The sequence below is a fragment of the Dreissena polymorpha genome, chromosome 1, assembly GCF_020536995.1.
Source record: "Dreissena polymorpha isolate Duluth1 chromosome 1, UMN_Dpol_1.0, whole genome shotgun sequence".
Classification (NCBI taxonomy): Eukaryota; Metazoa; Mollusca; class Bivalvia; order Myida; family Dreissenidae; genus Dreissena; species Dreissena polymorpha.
This window is the reverse complement of record NC_068355.1, coordinates 172,978,587-173,001,884: the sequence shown is the minus strand read 5'-3', so window position 1 is coordinate 173,001,884 and position 23,298 is coordinate 172,978,587. Positions and strand designations below refer to the sequence as shown.

General features: G+C 35.3%; 1 protein-coding gene and 1 long non-coding RNA gene across 15 annotated transcripts; both read right to left on the bottom strand.

The window, feature by feature from the left end:
* Positions 1–2,292: 2,292 nt before the first annotated feature.
* Positions 2,293–7,570, bottom strand: LOC127867733 (receptor-type tyrosine-protein phosphatase O-like). Its single transcript, XM_052409091.1, has 5 exons — positions 7,453–7,570; positions 6,483–6,637; positions 5,558–5,693; positions 4,337–4,418; positions 2,293–2,658 (listed from the first exon to the last, which is right to left on the bottom strand). Exons 2-5 carry the CDS (start codon positions 6,584–6,586, stop codon positions 2,591–2,593), a joined length of 390 nt encoding a protein of 129 aa, XP_052265051.1. The 5' UTR covers positions 6,587–6,637; positions 7,453–7,570; the 3' UTR covers positions 2,293–2,590.
* Positions 7,571–10,097: 2,527 nt separating this feature from the next.
* On the bottom strand, positions 10,098–16,350 carry LOC127861376 (uncharacterized). 14 transcript variants are annotated; one of them, XR_008040198.1, is made up of 8 exons: positions 14,944–16,350; positions 14,661–14,744; positions 14,408–14,495; positions 13,815–14,243; positions 12,474–13,616; positions 10,879–12,281; positions 10,687–10,746; positions 10,098–10,522 (listed from the first exon to the last, which is right to left on the bottom strand). It is a non-coding gene; the product is annotated as an uncharacterized LOC127861376 (long non-coding RNA). The 14 variants fall into 14 exon arrangements; XR_008040193.1 differs by having other exon boundaries at positions 13,815–14,495; XR_008040200.1 differs by having other exon boundaries at positions 12,474–13,259; positions 13,565–13,630; positions 13,815–16,350.
* Between the last annotated feature and the right edge of the window lie 6,948 nt (positions 16,351–23,298).

Genomic DNA, 23,298 nt, shown 5'->3' with positions numbered 1-23,298 from the left:
AATGACGCCGTAGCAGGCACATATGTATTTTAAATGATGCCGATGATGGCAGAAACGCTGTATAAGATGCTAACAAAGATGACAGATTGTCAAAATAACTATTTTATTTATTTCTCTCTTCTATTTGTACTTTTATATACAATTAAGAGGCGAAACTGTCCTTTGTAATATATTCTCAAAACGGGAAAGTTATGTGTGCTGTAGGTTTGTCGAAAATACATTCTCTGCCCGCAGTAATAGAAGAGAAAAATAATGTGTACGATCAAATTGCTCTGCACATACAGCGATTCACACGAAGAAATTATTTTTAATGAAATATATCATCAGAGGATCGAGCTGATACAAGCCGTGTTTTGCCAGAAAGAGCTTGTGATTTTTCTGAGAGTCCTGACTCATCTGAGTGTGACATTATTTGCTTATCCAGGAGTTTTAGTAGCTTAATAAGTTTTGACTATGTTCTGTTTGAATTTTATTCACAGATATGTAATGTGCATGTTATTGCTTGAACATTTATTTGTTTTGTAAATACATCCATATGGTAAAAATATATGTGACCATACATCACAGTGGCATACACTGTCTTTGATATGTATTATAATGATGCGGTATGAACTTTTTATATTTACTAGTACCTTATTTATGATAACAAGTGTCTGTGTTGAATCATGATTTCGTATATACGCAATTAATTCAAATGACCATGTACGTCGACATAAAAATGTCCACCTCTTTAAGATTTTCAGAACTATCTTTATAAGAGTTTTTTAGTTTTAAGAAATCATTTTGTTTGCTATCCAATGTTTAATTGTATTTCATTGTTAATGTTCTTTTTAAGCTAGCCACTGGGTTACAATCTCCGACAAGTCATATTAGTATACCAGTCAGTCCTGTAAGTCCATGCATTATAACCATTTACAATGTTTAAGTTAAAACAAAACAAAACACATATTATTTTGATTGCTCATTACACCAGTAATACCATCGTCGCAAAGATACAAGCGTCAGTGAAAAACAATCAGGCAGTGATTGGAAATGTATCATCTAATTTCTTTTACTTTAAATTGTGACCTTGCCATTCTGAAAGGGACTTGGCGATGTACGCCAATCAATATGATTGTATAAACTGCAAAATAAATCCTCCAGTTTCTAAATACTGTGTTTTTCATCTACCCATTTATGCCTAGCGTCCTGAAAAAGGACATTGCAAACAGCGTAGACCCATAATGCGGCGTCTCATCAGGGTCTACACTGTTTGCTTAAACGAACTTCTGTAAGAAATATTCTAAAAATAAAAATAAATATACCAGACATCCCTAATTTTGGAAATAAATTGATCCAATTTAGAAGGATGGGAGAGTCCACTAGGCATAAATGGGTTAACCTGTATTTGTGATCTTGACCTTGCAAACTCTGCTCAAGCTAGATAAAGTTATGCGCTATACAAAGTACCATTACGCTAATCACTTATGGAAATCTATATGAAAATCCATCCATGAAGGACAAATGTATCCTTTGGACAAAGTGTCGATAGGGAACTCATTCTTGGTTGTGACATTAAATCTTTTTACGCTGAGCACGAATGGCAAGTTATTTAAATATCATTCCTTGTTGGACAAAGTTGTTTTCCAAACGAACATATGTGTCGTGTTCTGCGAAAACTGGGCAAAATGAATGTGCGTAAAGTGTCGTCCCAGATTAGCCTATGCAGTCCGCACAGGCTAATCAGGAACGACACTTTCCGCATTTTTGACATTTTTCGTTTAAATGAAGTCTCTTGTTAGCGAAAATCCAGTTTAGGCGGAAAGTGTCTCCCTGATTAGCCTGTGAAGACAGCACAGGCTAATCTAGGACGGCACTTTACGCACATGCATTATGCCCAGTTTTCTCAGAACGAGACACAAATATCAATCCTTGTTGGACAAAGTTATTTTCCAAACGAATATATACCACAGTCTGCAATGCCACCCGTGGGACGCCGCCTGCTCCTGTGTTCCCATTATTCGACTTTTTAAACGGGCGTATACAAAAAAACAGTTTTATATCAATATATAACTATTCAAATAAAAAAGGAGTAAGCATACATTGCAGAAAGGAGAGTCTACTAGGCATAAATGGGTTAATATCGAAGGTGATTTACTTCGCACCATGTTCAAATATGAAGCATTCAAACAATGCTTTCCATACGCAGTTAACCCATTAATGCCCAGTGGACTCTCCCATCCTTCTAGATTTGATCAATTTATTTCCAAAATTAGGGATGTCTAGTATATTTATTTCTATATTTAGAATATTACTTACTGAAATTCCTGTAAGCAAACAGCGCAGACCCAGATGAGACGCCGCATCATGTGGCGTCTCATCTGGGTCTACGCTGTTTGCAATGTCCTTTTTTTTCAGGACGCTAGGCATAAATGGGTTAAATAAATGCAACATTTTAACTCTCATAATCATAATACAGCATTCTTACACAAGAAGGCAAGATAGACCACCGAATTAATATCTCATATTTGTCTTTATATATGTCATGACTCCCAAATTCATCTATTTGGTTTATGAAACATGCTTGCAGAGTTATGTCCCATGTCTCACATTAGTCTTGTTGAAATGCCGTGTTTTCGTAGATATTGTCACCGCCAAACTTTGTGTTCTGGTACACATCTGAAAATTAAAACAAAACAGGTTGAATTGATAAGCAGTATGCGAACAAGGAAACACACATTCTTGTGTTACCTATTTTACTGTTAGTTAACTTATAATTTAATTATTTCATTTGATATGCTTGAAAACGGTGAAGGTTGTGTATGCATCGTTGAGAAGACGTTATATACTAAATAAACTAGGCCTGTATATAGAAGATAAAGTATCTAAGTCGTATTTAAATGGCAATAACATATTATGTTTTATATATGATATAAGAAAGACTACGTGTGCAATATGGGAAAGTACAAAAAGTCTACGTTATATGTACACGTTAAAAACTTTGTTAAAAAAATAAATAGCAAGAATCCTTATGAATATTTTGGATTTAAAACATTTAACCCATTTATGCATAGCGTCTAGAAAAAAGGCATTGGCAAACAGCGTAGACCAAGATGAGACGCCGCATGATGCGGCGTCTCATCAGGGTCTGCGCTGTTTGCTTAAAGGAATTTATGTAAGAAATATTATAAATATAGAAATAAATATACTCGACATCCCTAATTTTGGGGAAAAATTGATCCAATTTAGAAGGATTGGAGAGTCCACTAGGCATAAATGGGTTAATGTGGATGTCTCTGTGGAGCTTTACGTTAGTGCATCAACACTTTAACTGTATACGCATAAACTGGTTAGGGCGTGTTTTGTGCTTTTATTCTGAGTCTAATATCTATTTCTCCTGATAATCTCTCATCAACTGCCTTACGACAAACATACGGTTTTACTGAATTGCTAGCTCACAATAAATATATATGTGTGCATATTATTTCTTACATAAACACGTTGTTTCTTTGTGTATTTTTATTATAGAAACCTTACATCTGCATAACTATTTTGCATTTTTGTTTATTTCCTACTTGAGTTCCGGTCACTTATTTAGCATGAGGCGTCGGTCCGCTATATGTTTTAGGGCTGTCTGGTTGGTCACATTAGTTCTGAGAAAACTGGGCATAATGCTTGTGCGTAAATTGTCATCCCAGATTAGCCTGTGCAGTCCGCATAGGCTAATCAGGGACGACAATTTCCGCTTTTATGGAATTTTTCGTTTAAATGATGTCTCTTCTTAGCGAAAATCCAATTAAGGCGTAAAGCGTCGTCCCTGATTGGCTTGTACGGACTTCATTTTTCCAAGTTTTCTCAGAACGCGACTCATATGTTTTAGGGCTGTCTGGTCGGTCACGTAAAGGCAAGAAGGCCCTCATTGGTGTTTACTATTTTTAACCCATTTATGCCTAGTTGACTCTCCCATCCTTCTAAATTGGATCAATTTATTTCCAAAATTAGGGATGTCTAGTATATTTATTTCTATATATAGAATATTTCTTACATAAATTCCTTTAATCAAACAGCGCAGACCCTGATGAGACGCCGCATCATGCGGCGTCTCATCTGGGTATACGCTGTTTGCCAAGGCCTTTTTTCTAGACGCTAGGCATAAATGGGTTAATTATTATCTTTCTAAACTAAAGTATATTCAAACAATTGACCATAAAATAATAGAATAACTGATATTTGCTAATAATAGAGTTTGGTATTTAGCAATAATACTTCATCACAAATTATATGAAGGCCTTAATTCATCTCATGATGGTTATAAGACGGGCTCCCGGGCTTTAATTGTTCCTATATTCCGACTTACGTTCCTCCTCTTCCTCGTCCTCAGTCTCATCGTCCGTTGTTATGAACGCTTTCAGACATTCGTGGATGTATACATACTGGTCCTGTAATGGAGAACATGTGTGCATGCGTTTTAGTTATTCCATTTCGGCGGGTGATACATCATTAAGATACACGACGTGTTGTAAATTTTGCTTTCTACCTTTAATGAAATTAATATGTCACTAGCAGTATAATGATGTCATTAGATCTATGACATAAGGTAATGTCTATCGTGCTTTCGACATGTTTTAATGAATCTTGAGATAATGATGAAATATTTGAAATATCAGGTAAGTTTCTAATACGGATAAGTTTATTTACTGGGCAAGAACGCCTAAAGCATTCCACAACGCTTAAGGTTCCGGCTTTCTAAGCATTTCTAAATACACGTGTCTGTTTTCAACACTTAAAGGGATCTTTTCACGCTTTGGTAAATTGACAAAATTGAAAAAAGTTGTTTCAGATTCGCAAATTTTCGTTTTCGTTATGATATTTGTGAGGAAATAGTAATACTGAACATTTACCATGGTCTAATATAGCCATTATATGCATCTTTTGACGATTTTAAAACCTAAAAATTATAAAGCGTTGCAACGCGAAACGATTGAATAATTTGGAGAGTTCTGTTTTTGTCGTCAAGTTTTGTGAAACTACGAAGATTGCTTATATAAGGTATAAAATACGTCATGAATGTGTACTCGGCGGATTAGCTCAGTAGGCTAAAGCGTTTTTACTTCAGGACTCTGGCAGGACTCCAGGGGTCACTGGTTCGAAACCTGGTCCGGGCAATGTTCTTTTCCTTTTTTTAATTTTATTCTTGATTTTTTACTGGAGCTTTTACGATCCAATGTTTACATTTATCGATATAAAGCATTTAATGAATAAGTTAAAAAATGCCAAAATCTGTGAAAAGGCACCTTTAACAATCATCTTCTTGGTTACAAATATTCATAGTTTGTTACCATTTCTTCAAACGACCGGTATGTTTTTCAACCGAACTTATGATATAAAAATAAGATGTAATTAATGAACCATACAATAATTCACCAAGAACAAATATGAATTCATATGCATAATAAGTGATCTAACTGATAATAAATTGCACGTCGACCAAAATCACTATACTAGTCAAACTAAATATGAAATAACGATGTTCTTAGTGACATCCTTTGTTCTCAGTGTTTGAATTACATCAACAAACCTCAGTCTGCACCATGTTGCACCGGTGATCACGCATGTCTAGAACTAGTTGATAGATATCTACGTCGTCATGGTCACGAATGTGTTGCAGAAGATGGTCAACAGCAATGTAGGTTCCGGTCCGCCCAACGCCAGCACTAGCACATAAATGATGGTAATTCATATACATATGCTTAAGTAATGTTATTTTATTCAACATCACTTACTTATTGTACACAACAACAACTTATTTTGATATCAAATAGTAAAATACATTGAGCAAATATTAATTAACCCATTTATTCATAGTGGACTATCCCATCCTTCTAAATTGGACCAATGTATTTCCAAAATAAGTAATGTCTAGTATATTTTTTTCTATATTTTTAACATTTCTTACAGAAACTCCTTTAAGCTAACAGCGCAGACCCTGATGAGACGCCGCATCATGCGGCGTCTCATCATGCGGCGTCTCATCTGGGTCTACGCTGTTTGCCAAGGCCTTTTTTTCTATACGCTAGGCATAAATGGGCTAACAACAATGTTTTTTTTGTATATACGATAATACGCATTTATAGTGTTAAATAGAAGTTTTCATTGATTGAACGCAGACATATTACACACAAATATGTTTCAATAGGAACGAATATCACACGTTTGATTTGGCCCTTCCAGTCAGCCCCTCGGCTTCAATCCGATATATGTGAACCAAAACACATTTTGTAAACCTTATATTTATTTGAAACACTAGGGCAGAACGATGAAAATTACCCTATACTAATCCCATTTATTACAAACTACTTACATGCATATAACGCTAACACATGCATGCACGTGAAGCCATTGTTTTGTTTTTGCAGAACATTTAATGCACAGGCGTATATATGGTCGATACATCAAGGAATATATATGTAAACCTTGCGAGAAAGGTGTGGTGTCATGCATACCTGCAATGAACAACAGAAGCATTATCATTTCCAGGCATTACTTTGTGTTCTCGGACAGTCTTCACAAAGTCTAGAAGCATCTTTGGGTCATCTGGGCAGCCCATATCGGGCCATTTCAAGTACCAAAAGTGTTTTACAGTCCGGCATTCTTTTTGCTATGAAATGGAACGGACACAGGCGTTTATGTTTTACATGCACATTTGGACGGACAGATGGCATGTATTGGATTTGTTACCTATCATGAATGTAAGGACATATGAAACATAAACGGCGTTATAACTAAGACTTGTGCACGTTTTACTGTTACAATTATCGATTCAAGAGAAACTGTCAATACCTATTTTTGATTAGTTCAAATATTTCAGTAGCTGTAACACTTGTATTGAGAACAGGGACACAAGCAATAAATCTTATTATGTTCAACAATCAAAAGCTGTGTTCAGACATGGGTCATGAAAAGAAAGTCGTGCAACTAGAGTGGTTCAACTACAAAGACTAAGACTACGGACGCACAACATCTACAAGTATTATATCGAACATATACTGATTCAATGACCATTCAATACACTTGGAAAATACCTGCAATGGACCAGAAGGGGTCCATTTGGAAATCGAGGCCGATATTGGCGGACTAAGGTAATGAAATTTATCAAAGGCCAATGCCGTTGCGGACACCCAAAATCAGGCCATTGCGGGTAATGGAAGTGTTTTACATTTCGGGATTTGTTCCCCTATACAGTGGTGAAGAATTAAAGGCTTCATAACGATAAAACATAGTGAAGTCAAGGTCGCCTTGAACAACATATTAATAGTCCAATAATTTAGTTAGATGTGTATATGTGTATCCAATAACGTTACTATAGAACGATGAAACATTTGCTTGAAGATAAAATAATGCATAACGTGTACGTGAAAACATATTATTAACATATTTCAAATATACAATATTAAGCTCGGCAAAACCACTTACAAATCTAACTTCAAAAATGCGTAGCGTGTAGTCGGAAAGGTTTGATTCGGACTGGATTGAGACAATCAGATCACCGTAGAAGACTGGGTCGTTCAGGTTCGGCCAATACTGGTCACATTTCCTCTATGCAAAACAAATACACATGTAGTAAAATTTCAGCTGTATCCGCAAAAGAGAAACCGTATACAGTGCGATCCTAAATTTATGGCAAGGAACTAAATGCCAAACAATGGGACACAACACAAAGCACTAGATAAGACTCACAAGTTTTAGAGTCATACAGTTAGACATTCAAATCATTTTCTAGCAAATTCGGGCAGATGCGCAATAAGGTTGTAAATAGAAATATTAAAAAGCTTGGTTATGTATGTCCATGTTTTACAAGAAATTAAAAGTAAAATATTTTCAAATACAGTTATAACAACCAGTTAGAATTAAACTATTATGATTAAACAATCACAATCTAAACGCTCTTTTAAATTTGTTGTCGGAAAACAAGCTCACCAACATTGTCTTTGCAATTTATGTATAACAACAACACACGAAGATTAATTGTTGTTTTATAAGCAACTCAAAATCGAGCCTAGTGGCATTTGGTCCCGAGATTATATTGACTGTGTAAGAGTATGAATATTGCAACTGAGCAGCGAGTAGTATTCGTGTTATAACCAAAGCCGGGACTTGCACCCAGATTTCTTCTCCCTCGAAGAAGGAAAAGCGTTCTGCTTTGAACTACTGTGGTTGTATAAACACGTTTCATACAAGCTACATGATCAAGAGGTGTCACTCAGCGTTTGTACGGGCTTGTGACCGTTCTTTTCACAGCGAAATGAAAAGAGCCGCTTTACCACCTTGCGATATGCAATACGGACTAGCATAATAGCAAATATAGCAGTAACTTTTGTCATACATACATGAAGAAACATTGGCCTTTCGGCAATGGCTAAACCTCAGAAATCTCATTCAAATAGATATTTTTTTCACATCTTGCAGAAATGTTCTGTTGCATAATTTCTCAAAATATCCTAAATCAGATAATATACAATAACATGTGGACATCTGTTCCAGTATCTTGCAAGACGAATAACTATTTGTGGAGCTGTAACATAGCACAACCTTAGATATGTTACTGCCTTTCAACTGTGTTATTTTATCAAATATATTTCATTGATCAGACACGACAGATTTTCATTTCAACTTCACGTGAACAAAACACGTTCGTATCAAACTGCAAAATCGCATTGTAGTGTTTGCAGACCAGCTGCTGCTGAGAATTTTCTTCTACTATACGAATGTGCCTACATATCTGTTACATCAATGCATCATATACTAGTATTTTATCTTACAACCAAACCATAGCATTGAAGTAATACTGCTTTTCAAACAGCGCTTGTTAATATCAACCTAGGTAGCAAACTATGCGAACGAGTGTAGATTTGGCCAAGAGGCAAAAGTAGTTAATATATAGATTTTTTTCATCCATATTTTGTATTATGTGTGAAACAAAACTGCAAACTACTGTGTACACTCGAAAGCTTACAAACGAGATGATTGACCAGCGCTTGTCAATATCAACTCAAGTAGCTAACTATGCGATCGATTGTAGATTATATAGTGTGTTTTGTTCGTATATTCTACAAGCGCAATATAAAGCCTAAATACTGTTGAACGTTTGTGTTAATGTGTCTCATTGAAAGACAAGTTATACCAATAACGAGCCGTTGTACAAAATGTGTATGCAGTCAAAAGCGAGTAACTGCTTTAAGTTTACGAGTCACTCAATGTTAGTTTCAACACGAGTAGTTCGTAAGGCGCAATTAATGTTCAACGCAACATTGAGTAGCATAGTTTGTGTCCATATGGCGAATATCTTATAACGGTTAGTTGTTTATATAGTTTTTTTATCATTTCACCTCAAACTAAAGTTTGAAAGTTTTTTGCTTTGTACGATTGAAAGCTAGTGGTGTCACTCGGCGTTTTCACGGACTTGTGACCGTTCCTCTTGTCTGAGTACAAGAGAAGTCGCCTTCCCACCCCAGCCCTAGCAGACTTTGTGCATTGAAGCACTTAATAGAAATGTTATTGCTCGGTCATCGGTCAGGTTCGGTTAACGCGTGCCTGCGTTTCTGAGAGAGCCAGATTAAGATATTTCGTGTCACCGTACGAAAATACCATGGTGTCGCATAGCAAAGCACAGGCATGTCACCATGCGTGCCTACCACCCTTCCAACAGCGCAACAATGTGGTGTTGAAAGGATTCCCAGATAGTGTCGAAAGTATTGACGGTCATAACGGGGACGAGTTGCTTTATAGCGCCTCATTTCGTATTGACTTGCAACCCCGCCCTAGACCGCTACACAGCTAAATGGGCAGGACTCCATCTGACTATCAATCTCAGCGGTCATAGTTTTGAAAAGCGTCTGCTTGTTAATTGTTGGTATTTTGGTACTTGGAATCTCTTGTGCCCAAGTAGACTTAAAATTGGTTTTATAGATCATGCAATCATTAACTGGTTGGTAGTTCTAACAGTGCGTCAAAATAAGCACCGTGAAAACATTTTAGCACCGAAATACCGAGGTGTTTACCCCCAAGTGCTATCAGTGCGCTTCACACTTGTGGAGTCTTAAACCCCTCGGCCGCCCAAACACAGTTAATGACTGTTAATGTTTATTTTTTGTTTGATTTTGGTATTGCATAGTTTAAACACAAACACATACATCAATACATCAATATTGCTGGCCAGCGCAATAAAACAAGGAAAAAAAAGGTAGGAGAACAATCTCCTTTAGTTTTCATGTAAAAACATAAACATAAACATACACACTGTCAACACTTGCCACTTGCAACACCGAGTTCGTTTCAGTTCAGAATGTACACATTTTTCGATCGACACACATTCGCAATGTTACATGGATTCACAAAGATACATGGATTCACAAAGTTGCACTGATGTCCATACACGGGCCAATGTTCAAGTTATCGGTGCGATGGACCCACGGTTTTGTCGCAGCTATACGCCACACGTATGTATTGACTACTCGGTGTCCACATCAAGGTTTGGATATTGGCACTGAAAATAGAAAAGCAAATTGTGTTAAACAGTAAACGATGAAAGTAAACAGCCTGAAATGATAAAAACATGCATGTGTAATATACCATGTATCAAATAAAATAGTAAACACAAACTGCTAAAGAAAAACACACAACTCTACCAACTGTTTGACTGATACTTACTTTTTTGTATTGTGTTGCATGTTCAGGCGCCTTTCTGTCACTGCTCGTCTAGCAGTAGAGCTGAAATGAAATAGAAAGCATGATAAGAAACTTTCACTGTGTTTGTACAACTTACAATTTATGTGCACAATTTTGCATTTAAGTATAACATACAGTAAAACAATTTCAATCAATTGTTTAACTAATACTCACTTTTTTGTTGTGTTGTTTCCACAAAGGCGCCTTGTTGTCACTGCTCGCCTGGTAGTAAAGCTGACTCGTCAAGTAGTAGAGAACACTCGTCTAGCAGTAAAGCTGAAATGAAATCGAAAGCATGATTAGAAACTTTTGAATGTGTTTGTACAACTTAAAATTTATAAACACAATATTGAACTGTAACAGTAAACATGAAACAGATAACAATTTTACTTACCTATGTTGTCTTCGCTGAAATACAAAAGTCATGTTCATAGCAATCATAGCATATTTACACACAATGAATACAACTCAAAACTTTTAGTAAGAAACTCAGTACTTACTTTGTATTTTGTATCCAATCCCTCTGCTGGCAATCTTCTTCAGTCCACAATCGAGCTGAAATCAAGACTCAATGCATACATGTAAATTTTGCCAAATAACAAACAAAACTGTGAACCAAAACTTTAACTAAACAAAACTAACTTTTCAACTGTAATGGTACTCACCTCTGGCAACTGAAAACATACAGACATTTTGCATAGCACAATACATTTTTAGTTTGAAGATAAGAATGATTTATGAACATTTTACTTACACAAAGCATAAATATAAAAGACATGCTATGATGAAAAAAAAACTTTGTATACACAATTATACATAAAGAAACACAATCTACTTACCATTGCTGACCTGAAATTGAAAAAAGCACATTTTGTTTAGCAGAATACAAGTCATCAAAACAGTTCAATATGAAAATTAAAGAAAGTTAGTGTACTTACCACAGCTATACTGAAATGAAAAAAACATTAGGCATTGCATAGTAGTATACAAGTCATCAAAACAGTTCAATATGAAAATTAAAGAAAGTTAGTGTACTTACCACAGGATACTGAAATGAAAAACAGACATTTTACAATGCAGAATACAGGTCATAAAAACAGTTCAATATTAAATTATAGAAAGTTTGTGTACTTACCACAGCCATACTGGAATGAAAAAAAACATTTAGCAATGCACAATAATCAAGACTTACCTAGCTGATCTTGAATCATTCTCTGTTTCTCAACTTCTCAGTTGTCCAAAAGTCTGCTCTGTAACGACCCACCATTCCAATCTGAAAAATAGTTAAGCATAACAAAGCACAAAACAAACCAAAAGAATAGTTTACTTACCTCATATTTTGTGCAGGTTTTCAACAGCCAATTTTCTTCTTGAAACCTGTATTCGTCTCTTTTTTGACCCACTGTGGAACAGTCACAGCAATGTAAGTCTGAAACATAGAAGGGCATAACAACATAACATACAAACCAGTATATTTGTTTTGACTTACCTCGTGGCTAGAGTCGAGACACAGCTGCTGAATTTCTTTTCTGTCACAAGCTGTCAAAACATCTCTGCAACATCTCTGCAATTGAAACCTGAAACAGATTAAAACAGAGAAACATTTTGTATACAATATAGTAAACACTTACCTTGTTATAGGCCTGAGTTGCAGCAGTGATTCTTTCTTGAAATCTTCTTCTTTTCCATCACTGCGTGAGAGACCTGAAAAATAGCATGCAGTGCAAAACACATGAGTTAAATTAAACCAAAATTTTGTTTCTACTTACCTTGCTTCTGTAGAGTTGAATCACAGTAGTAGAATTCCTTCTTCAAACACATTTTTCTGTCTACACCAGAAACTTGAATCTGAAACAGAAAAAAAGCATCACATCAAATTGTACAACTCAAGTGCATTCATTCAATGCTTACCTACTTTCTGTTGAGTTGTTTCACAGCAGCTGAAATCCTTATTCACTGTTGGCACTGCTATGAGACCATTTCTGCATGTGAAATCTGAAACAGAGCAAAGCAAAGTATGCATGGTAAAAATCAAACAAACAATTGTAACACTTACCCTGTTTGCAAGTCCCATTCACTTTCTCAGCAATGTTCCTCTTCTTGAATCGTCTTCGTCGCTGACTACAAGTACACCTGAAACATAGCATGCACAAAACATACCATATAAAAACAAAATACAAGTGTTCATACTAAAATGAAACACACTTACCTTTCTGCTTTGCTCAGCTCTGTTCGACTGTCAACTCTTCATGTCATGTCGTATCTGAAACGAACTAAATCAAAACATGCATAGCACACTATCATTGATAAAATATTGAAACAATTGTATGCTTCATAGCTGTGTTTTTTCCACTTTACATCACAGACAACTGGCGATCACAAAAGTAAAGACATTTTTGTTCTACTCAAACATTAAGCTCACATTCACAAACACCGACCGACAGAGTTTTGTATAGAGTGCTAATACCTAAAACTGTACAAAAAGAATCGACATCAGTTTTCATTCATCATCGTTTATTGAGACAAATTAATACTACAATACTTACCACAGCTCCCTGAAATGAAATAGAAATGTTAACAGCATGCAAACAAATGTTAACCAATATCAAATCATCTATAGTAAATATCAACAAAAGCATTTTGATACACATAGTAAGTGTTCACCATCATAGTACATCATCAGTTAGTTCGACATCCCACGGTTGCTCAAGTGTAAGTACTGGCTAGCATTTACCCTTTTCAGTAAACCGTCACACATCAGCATTTTTAGACACAAGTGCTGATAGATTCAACCCTTGTTATCATCTTTCACAGACTTCTATGAGTAAACAACTGAAAAATATAAAACGTTTGTACTCACTGTTTGGCAGCTCCAAGAAACACGTCTGTACTGCTTGCCATCTGGACATCAACTGAAACAAAACATCTGAAAACACACATACATTTTAAACGTTTTTGAACAAAAATCAACACAGAGCAGAGCTAAGCTGCAGCAGTTAATCTTTCTTAAAATTGAATTCTCCATCTCTGCATAGCACACATGAAAAATAGCATAAGTTTACCATCACATTACAGCAGTACAAACTAAAACAAAAATTTGATCGACTTACCTTGCTTCTGTAGAGTTGAGTAACAGACGTGGAAATCTTCTTCCATGTGTAAACCAGTGACTCGAATCTGAAATAAAGTAAAGAACACATTGTACAACTCAAATCAATGAATTAAAACTTACCTTACTTTTGATGAATTGTGTCTCAGCAGTTGAAATCCTGTTTAATTTCTGCATGTGAAATCTGAAACAGAGCAAAGCACGCATGTTACAAATTAAACAAACACAAGTGTTACACTTACCCTGTTTGCAAGTCCCAATCACTTTCTCAACAATGTTCCTCTTCTTGATTCGTCTTCGTCGCTGTCAGCAAGTACACCTGAAACATAAAAGCATGCACAAAACATCCCATATAACAACTATTTTGTACTTACCATATGAGTGCTTTTCTGTTCAGGTCAGCTTGAAAACCCATCACTGCCATCAGCATCTGAAAAATAGTACATCACAAACAAACAAACAAACATAACATATCATAAAAACAGTTTAACACAACAGATATGAGAGCTCTCGCAACCACGTCTGTTCTGTTCGACTGTCCAAAAGCAAGTGACAGTACTTCAATTCACTAACATTGAGAAATTCTAAACTTACCTTCAAGGCTTGTTGAGTAGCTCCAAAAACAAGACTGCTTGGCTCCACTGTTCACTCCAACTGTCATATCATCACTGGATAAGCACTCCTGAAATGTATTAAAACAAAACATGCATAGAACAAACATTCAGTCAAAAGTACTTACCTTTCACTTTGTCACTGCCCTGTGCTCAACTCCAGTCAGCATGACATCTCTGCTTGAAAGTCTGAAACATATAAAAACATGCAATGCAAAACAAACATAGTTACTTACCTTCTAGCATATTGTTGGAGCTCCAGAAAACACGACTGTTCACTCCAGCTGCCAGACTTGAACTGCCAGCACACATCTGAAAATCTGAACAAAGCATTCATGTTCATACTTTACTAGCCGTACAATTAAAGTTACTGACATACTCATCATCCAAAATAGAGTACACGAAAAGCTAGCTAGGTTTACCTCTGTTCACTAAATGAAACCATGATGATAAAGTAACTCACTTTATCTCTTCTTTTGTCAAAATACAAGTGTTCATAGTGGAATGAAACAGACTTACCTTTTCGTTTCCCAGCTCTGTTCAAATCATGTCAGGTTTTCATCTCATGTCAAATCTGAAACGAACTAAATCAAAACATGCATAGTATACAATCATTGATAAAATTTCGAAACATCTGTATGCTTCATAGCTCTGTGTATTTTCACTTTACAGATCACGGACAGCTGGCGACCACAAAAGCGAAAACATTTTTGTACTACTCAAACATTGCTGTATTAGTCTCACACTCATGAACACCAACCGACAGAGTTGTGATAGAGTGAAAATACCTAAAATTACACAAAACGAATCGAAATCAGTTTTCATTCATCATCGTTTATTGAATTCTATACATATGCACTACAATCTACAGTACTCACCACAGCACCCTGAAATGAAATAGAAATGTTACAGCATGCAAATACAATTTAAGCAATATCATATCATTCATCTACTATGTTTGCAATCATTTTTCAATCATATGTTCGTTTCCCCAAAGTAGCTCATGTTCTGTTCCACCATCATACACCATCATCGCTAATCACAACATATCGACACTATATCAGTACTGAGTAGATTCTAATTTCTACCCAACGCATTACACTTCTATACAAGTAAACCTGTACAAAACGAATCAAAATCAGTTTTCATTCATCATGATTTATTGAAACAAATTTATACTACAATACTCACCACAGCCCCCTGAAATGGAATAGAAATGTTACAGCATGCAAATACAATTTAATCAATATCATACATATCAACAAAAGCGATTCAATACATTGTCATTTAATATTTTTGCAACATTTTTCCATCATATGTTCGCTTCCTCAAAATAGCTCAATGAATATTCTGTTCCACCATCATCCACTATTATCGCTCATCACAACATATCGACACTGTATCAGCACTGAGTAATTTCTACCCAACACATTACAACCATCATACATCATCACGCAACTTGTAAACAGTAAAACGAAAAAAATTTGTACTCACGTTTTTTGTAGACAGCAGCTCGATGAACACGTCCGCACAGCTCGACATCTGAACCTCAACTGACAGTCAATCGCTTGACACCACAACATAAATTTAATTATTCACAACAGTCAGGGCTTAAAAAAACACGTCCGATCAGTCCGATGTCAAAACTTAAATTGAAGTCAAGTCGTTCAAAAAAATTAATGTAAGTCAAACATTTCATATATAACGCTCACAAAAATTCGTTGTCAGTCAGTACTAAACGTTCAAAAGTTATCATCGCATAAGAGTATGATTTCATTTCACAACTCAAGTCAAAGTCAAGTTGTTATCTCATAACAATAACCTAACACTTCAGTCATCCAGTCATTCAACAACCTGAGTACCAAGTCGCTATTCTATAACGCGAAAACTTTTCATCAATAGTCAGAGCTCACGAAAGTACGTCCGTCTTCGTCAACTTTCAAAAGTCAACTGAAACTTTTTAATCGTAAAAATATTTCAAAGTCAAATTTTTTTCATAGCTCACAAAAACAAGTCTGTCTTTGTCAAAGACCATCAGTCAACTAAGATTCTGTCATAGTAAAAAAAATTTAAAAGTCAAAACTTTTTTCAGAGCGCTTTAAAAACACGTCCGTATTGGTCAATATCCAAGTCGCAACTGAGCGTTCTTTACCCGCGCAGTTCAAATTATAATGAGGTCACGACGTCGAGAGCTTCGAAAAACACGTCCGAACCCTTCAACGACCAAACGAAGAATGACAGAAAAGCACATTGAAAATGTTTATTCTTCATGATTTGAGTTACGATTGAATGTGTATTTGATGAGAAATCAAAAATCATACTTAACATGCAAAAATCCTACAAATATTGACTTTGTGATGATATTTTTTCATGACCATACAAGCCGAAATATTCACACCACAGCTTGAATGGGCATACAAATTGATAAGCATGAGTCCGTACAATCCATCCAGTATTTCCTTCGAGTTAAAGCAAATCCATGGTCTTTAGGTCTCAAATCTTGTTATGAGGCGTACCCAACGCAGATTTTTAGAGTAAATGTTAAAACTAGAAAATGCGTGTAGAGATCTATATAAAAAAATCTAGTCAAACATAGATTTACTAACCTATCATTCTGAAATAATCCTAGATCATATCAAATATGTGAGTAATCCATCAAAATATTTATTACTGAACATTTAACATCAGCACAAAATATTCCCGTATACCCATTTAGTTTTCTACATAGCCTGAACAATTCAATATTTATTTTCAATTCCGAGAACTCAAATGTTTTCATGACGTTCGACTGACGAAAGCAGCTCGATATGATTTCGCACTAACTTTATTAAAGAGCAACTATCGCGCTGTGATTTTTTCAACTGTGTTTTGTGATTTGTACTAGTACAACGAAGATATAGAAAATAAATATCAAACCACATATATCAAAATGTTCAGCACACTGGCGCCTACACAATGATATACAAATAGTATGGTTATGTGTACAATTGTTCTTGAAAATTTGAAATATCGAGAAAATTTGCGTTAAAATCAAAATTTCATAACTCGCGCGTTCGATTTTGTATACACAAATAGTACCAGTATGAGCGCATCGAAATTTCGGTTCATCTGGTGAAAATTTTATGGAATTTGGACAACTGGTTCTATAGATATTGCACTTAAACCACTGTCAAAGAAACACAATTTTCTATCGTCGATATGTAAACACCCCTTTAAGTTGAAAGATGAGTTTCATTGAAATGACGTCGTCGATTTGCACTGACAACGAAGGGTCAAAATTACGATTCATGAAATGTGTGTTTGTTGTGATATGGTTTTCTGCCCGTATAACTGCAGCGTTTTACAAAAACATCAAGTATGTTACACCAAAATGCACAGAAATAAATTCCCCATCGCATGATGCAAATATTACTGTATCATATTGCGAAATGAAAATCTTTTCTTCATATCAACCCAAGTTTTACCAATAAACAGAAATTTTGACATATATCCACTTATCTACTTGCAAAATATTTAAACTCTTATTGTTCCTGTTTATTTGCTGGTTATGATTGTGAAAATTTCATCGAAATGCGTTCACGCGTTAATGTGACAGTTAACATAAACCGCTTCGATACAAACACAGTTTTATCAACTATTCGCTATCTAACGACGTTCGGTTTAACTCGATACTTTAAAGTTCAAAATTTCTATAAGCACGAATGCGTTTTCTCTCAGCAGTATTCTTGTAATTAGACCTATTGTGGAGTATCATACATCAAAATGTGCAGAACAGAATTCCTTATCGAATGGTATCAATTGTTTATACTTGTCTTAAATGGGAATTTTTTTTCTTGTCAGCGAAGTGATTTTCATGCGAAAAACTAAGAATTTCTTCTATATGCGAATATGTTAGCAAAAAATGATCCCCACAAAACTTGTTGCTATTATCGTGTTTCATTAATGCGAAAATGTTATGTTGATCGGTCAAATGGTTAAGAGAAACGCGAAGTTAAACTTTGTAAAACGCATTTCGCTGTTCTAGTTTTCAGACAATGAGATGACGTTGTTAATGAAGAATTTTCAAATGCGTTTAGTACGAAATCGTTTTCGGTCTGTGAAGTTTTCTAACACACTACGGTATGTGGTATCAAAATGCGTGGAATCGAAATTCCTACAAGCAGTACCAAAATAACCCCAATATCAATGAGTACAAAAAAGTTTTCTGTTAGCGAATTTTGCAAATCAAATATCTGATTTAACACACACGCATAAATGCTAGGGAAATTTATCAGCGTATAATTTATAGCTAATATGTGGTGAAAAGATGATCAATATCATGGTTTTATCTCAAGTGGTTGGGAAGAAACCGATGCATTTTAAACTCCTTTCCCTCGCTTGTTTACATGCATATGAATGACGTTGTAAAAAATCTAAAGTTAAAGACAGAAATGCGTTTAGTACGAAATCGTTATCGCACTGTATTTTTGTTGTGTTTAGACATACGATTAAGTGGAATACATCAAAATGCGTGGAATCGAATGTCCTACAAGCTAATACCAAAATGAAGATAAATGCTCTTAACACGAAAAAGTTTTCTTGTTAGCGAATTTTTTAATGTTGAATATCTTATGCAATGAGTTATGTGAGAACAATATAGGCGAAACAAAAAATGAAGCTATCATATGATACAATACTGTGGTGAAAAAATCATTTAAATATCATGAGACGTTTGCGAAAGAATTGAGTTAAACCGATGCATTTTAAACTCCTTTCCCTCGCTTGTTTACATGCATATGAATGACGTTGTAAAAAATCTAAAGTTAAAGACAGAAATGCGTTTAGTACGAAATCGTTATCGCACTGTATTTTTGTTGTGTTTAGAATTACAGTAAAGTGTAATACATCAAAATGCGTGGAATCGAATGTCCTACAAGCTAATACCAAAATGAAGATAAATGCTCTTAACACGAAAAAGTTTTCTTGTTAGCGAATTTTTTAATGTTGAATATCTTATGCAATGAGTTATGTGAGAACAATATAGGCGAAACAAAAAATGAAGCTATCATATGATACAATACTGTGGTGAAAAAATCATTTAAATATCATGAGACGTTTGCGAAAGAATTGAGTTAAACCGATGTAACTGAAACTTTTCCCTCGCTTGTTTACATTGATAGAAATGCAATGACGTTGTAAAAAATCTAAAGTTAAAGACAGAAATGCGTTTTGTACGAAATCGTTATCGGACTGTTTTATTGTTGTGTTATGATATATAGTTAAGTGTTATACATCAAAATGCGTGGAATTGAATTTCCAACAGAATCATACCAAACTAAAGATGAATGCTCTTAACGCAAAAAAGTTTTCTTGTTAGCGAGTTTTGCAAAGTAGTATATCTGACACAATGAGTCGTGTGAGAACAATATAGGCGAAACAAAAATTGTAGCTATCATAGGATTACATATTATGGTGAAAATTTCATCAGGATATTATTAGTGGTTTCAAAGAAAAGTGACTTAAACCGATGCAACTTAAACTCTTTTCCCTCGCTTGTTTACATGCATATGAATGACGTTGTAAAAATCTCAAGTTAAAGACAGAAATGCGTTTAGTACAAAATCGTTATATCGCTGTATTTTTTGTTTGTTTAGACATACGATTAAGTGGAATACATCAAAATGCGTGGAATCGAATGTCCTACAAGCTAATACCAAAATGAAGATAAATGCTCTTAACACGAAAAAGTTTTCTTGTTAGCGAATTTTTTAATGTTGAATATCTTATGCAATGAGTCGTGTGAGAACAATATAGGCGAGACAAAAATTGTAGCTATCATAGGATTACATATTATGGTGAAAATTTCATCAGGATATTATTAGTGGTTTCAAAGAAAAGTGACTTAAACCGCATTGTAAGATATTGTACCCAAGGTTGTTTACATGCATACACAGTAGAAATGACGTTCGAGCTACAGTACATGTGTGCTTAAAAAGTCAATTCATGATTACAGGCAAAATGGTTTTCGGCTAGTCTTGATCAAGCGATACAATAAACATACACGCATGTCATATCAAAATATTCGGAATGAAATTTTCTATAAGATGATATAAGTTGTGTTTCACAAATCACCGCAATGAAAAAGTTTTCTTGTTGCGAACGTTTTCAAAGTGATTTTTATCACATAAGTATGTATGTTGGAACAAAAATAACAATAGAAAAGTTGTAGCGAACAATAAGCTGGGCATTGTACTTTAAATTTGATAGTGATGACTTGAACAGTTCCGGAGAAATTTGACTTAAACCTCGGTGTACGATATTTTACTCAAGGTTGTTTACATAAAGCGAAATGACGTACTACATGTAATGAATTTTTGCGCGATGCGATTTAAAGAAAAATATCAATGTTGCGTTTAACTCGTGTTCAATCGAAATGTTTCACATACATACAAAGTGATATACACCAAATTCTTCAGAAAACAATTCCCTATTCAGCGGTACATATTTTGTTTATGAAAACGAAAAGGCAAAAAAGTTTTCTTCATACACAAGATTTCGGACAGATATTTAACATAGAAACATATATTTCAGAACAAACCAATCAGTACTTATTTGAAGCATATAGCCATCTGTTTAATGTACTGAAAATTTCATATTGATATCTGGAGTGGTTTCATAAAAAATCGACTTAAACGTCGTTGTACGATATTGCACCAAGGTTGTTTACTTACAGCGAAACGACGTACTGCATTTTATGAATTTAACCTCCATGTTAAGAAAAACAATATCAGAGTTGAGTTCAGTTTTCTGCTGATAAATCGGCGTTTCAATGTGTGATTATTAAATCCTCACAAAAACTTCATATTTGACGGTACACATTTTGAACAATGTATCGCAAAACGAAAAGGCAAAAAGATTTCTTCATAAAGGCTTTATTTTCGATCAAAAACTAGTATGTTTGTCAAAAAAGCATCAACAAAAGAATAAAACGTTCGGAATAATCGATGTGAGGCTCTCTAAGTTGAATATCATAGTCAAAATTTGATCCCAATATCTGCAGTGGTTTTTGATAAATTTACATTTAAACTTTCTCGCGAATACTCATCTATCTGTGTACTTTACTGTGAAATGACGTTCGATATTATTTGCACTTGATGACCTCGCTGTACTGGGTGTAATTTCTCGTGCGATGCTGGTAGATATTTGATGAAGTATTGGATTGGAAATTTTAGCGTTGTGAAATTATTACAGCAAAAAGTTGTACTAGCGAGATATTGTGATTTGAAAAATACTCCACTGCACTGTTGCGTTTAAAAATTGATCATAGTACATTTCGCAAAAATATTCATACAAGTTCATATCAAATAACAGCTGTTAGGTATTAACTCATTTTTCACACACACAATTTTATTTTGTCGAGATGAAGAATTGCGAATGAGCAAAATGCTAAGTAAACGTATATGGCTGGAATTTTCACTAACGCATAAGCTTTGTCGAAACTTGTGATACGTATCGAGTACTTGAGTTAGATATTCTCTGCGTACTTTTGTTGTAACATTCGACGTTTTGTATTCTAACAGTATGAGCGCAACATTTGGTACATGAATAACGAAATCGGGTCGTCTATTTTGAATAGTTACTTCGTGCTTAATGTACAATTTACAGTCGTCGCGTAATGTGGGAAATGTCTTTCTTAGGTAAAGACCTAACTCGCTAACGTACGTTTGATCAAAATCTCTCAGACATGCCACTTTGTTCATCGCTTTTCTCAGATATGAATGTCTACACTTACCACGCGTAAGAAATTTGCTATTCATCTTTATCAAGGACTTTGGTATGTAAGCGCTATGCTTTGTCTATATACTGAAAACGCACCAGCCCGTTGGGTATATAAAGCGACACGGACAGCTATTGTCATCATTCTTGATTTGAGACTCCAAGAGAGAACATTGACTCGAAATCATGCCGAAATACGCAAACCGACTGCCAAAGTTCGAGGACACAGACGCTGCTAGTGGTAGTAGCGAAACGACTGGCAAGGGCAAGCGACATGCTACAAAGCCATACACTCGACCAGAACAATCGGCGTCAATTGATCTAAAGTCGTTCGGCTATCAACTGAACAGACTTGGAAGTCAGGTTACAGCGTTCGTTAACAGCAGCGACTTCGCTATGTCTAAAGAAGGTCGCGATGTCTGCAAGAAAATGGTATCGTGTATTCAAAAGGCTTCATCTTATCAGCGAGAAGCGAGCGAACATTTGGTTGATGATCAAGAGCGTTTCTTCGAGGATGAGTGGTCTAAACGCGAACGCGCGCTAAAAGAGCAACATGAACTCGAAACCGATAGGATAATATCGCAGCTCCAATTTGAGAAAGAGCAGGCTTTGAATTCGCTTAGAACAAAACTTCAAGAAGAAAAAGAAGAGGCTATTCGAGCATTGAAAACGTGTACCATATGCTACGATGAGGAAAAAAACAGTACCTTGACAAGGTGTGGGCACACTTTTTGTGAAAACTGCTGCCTGATGATGTTTGATGGAGACTGCGCTATGTGTCGAGCTGACGTTACTGGCTGGGTGCGAATGCTTTTCACGGATTAACTGTTTGACTGTTTTCATATGTTTGATGTTTGTTGTAAAATAAAATGTTTAAATGCATATGATGTGTATGTTGTTAGTCGAGCAGGTTAGATATAGTTTGATTGTATAGTGGAATAACGTTGAGCTTACGAACAATTTCGTATCGAATTGCAATGGATCGAATGCTTAATATGAGTCATTGTGTAATATAACATCTAGTAGTATCAACATGTTTCGAAATGTGCAGCGAAATAAAAAAAATATTATAACACAAACTTGTACTATATAAATCCAGTCTTTTGACAAACGCAATCA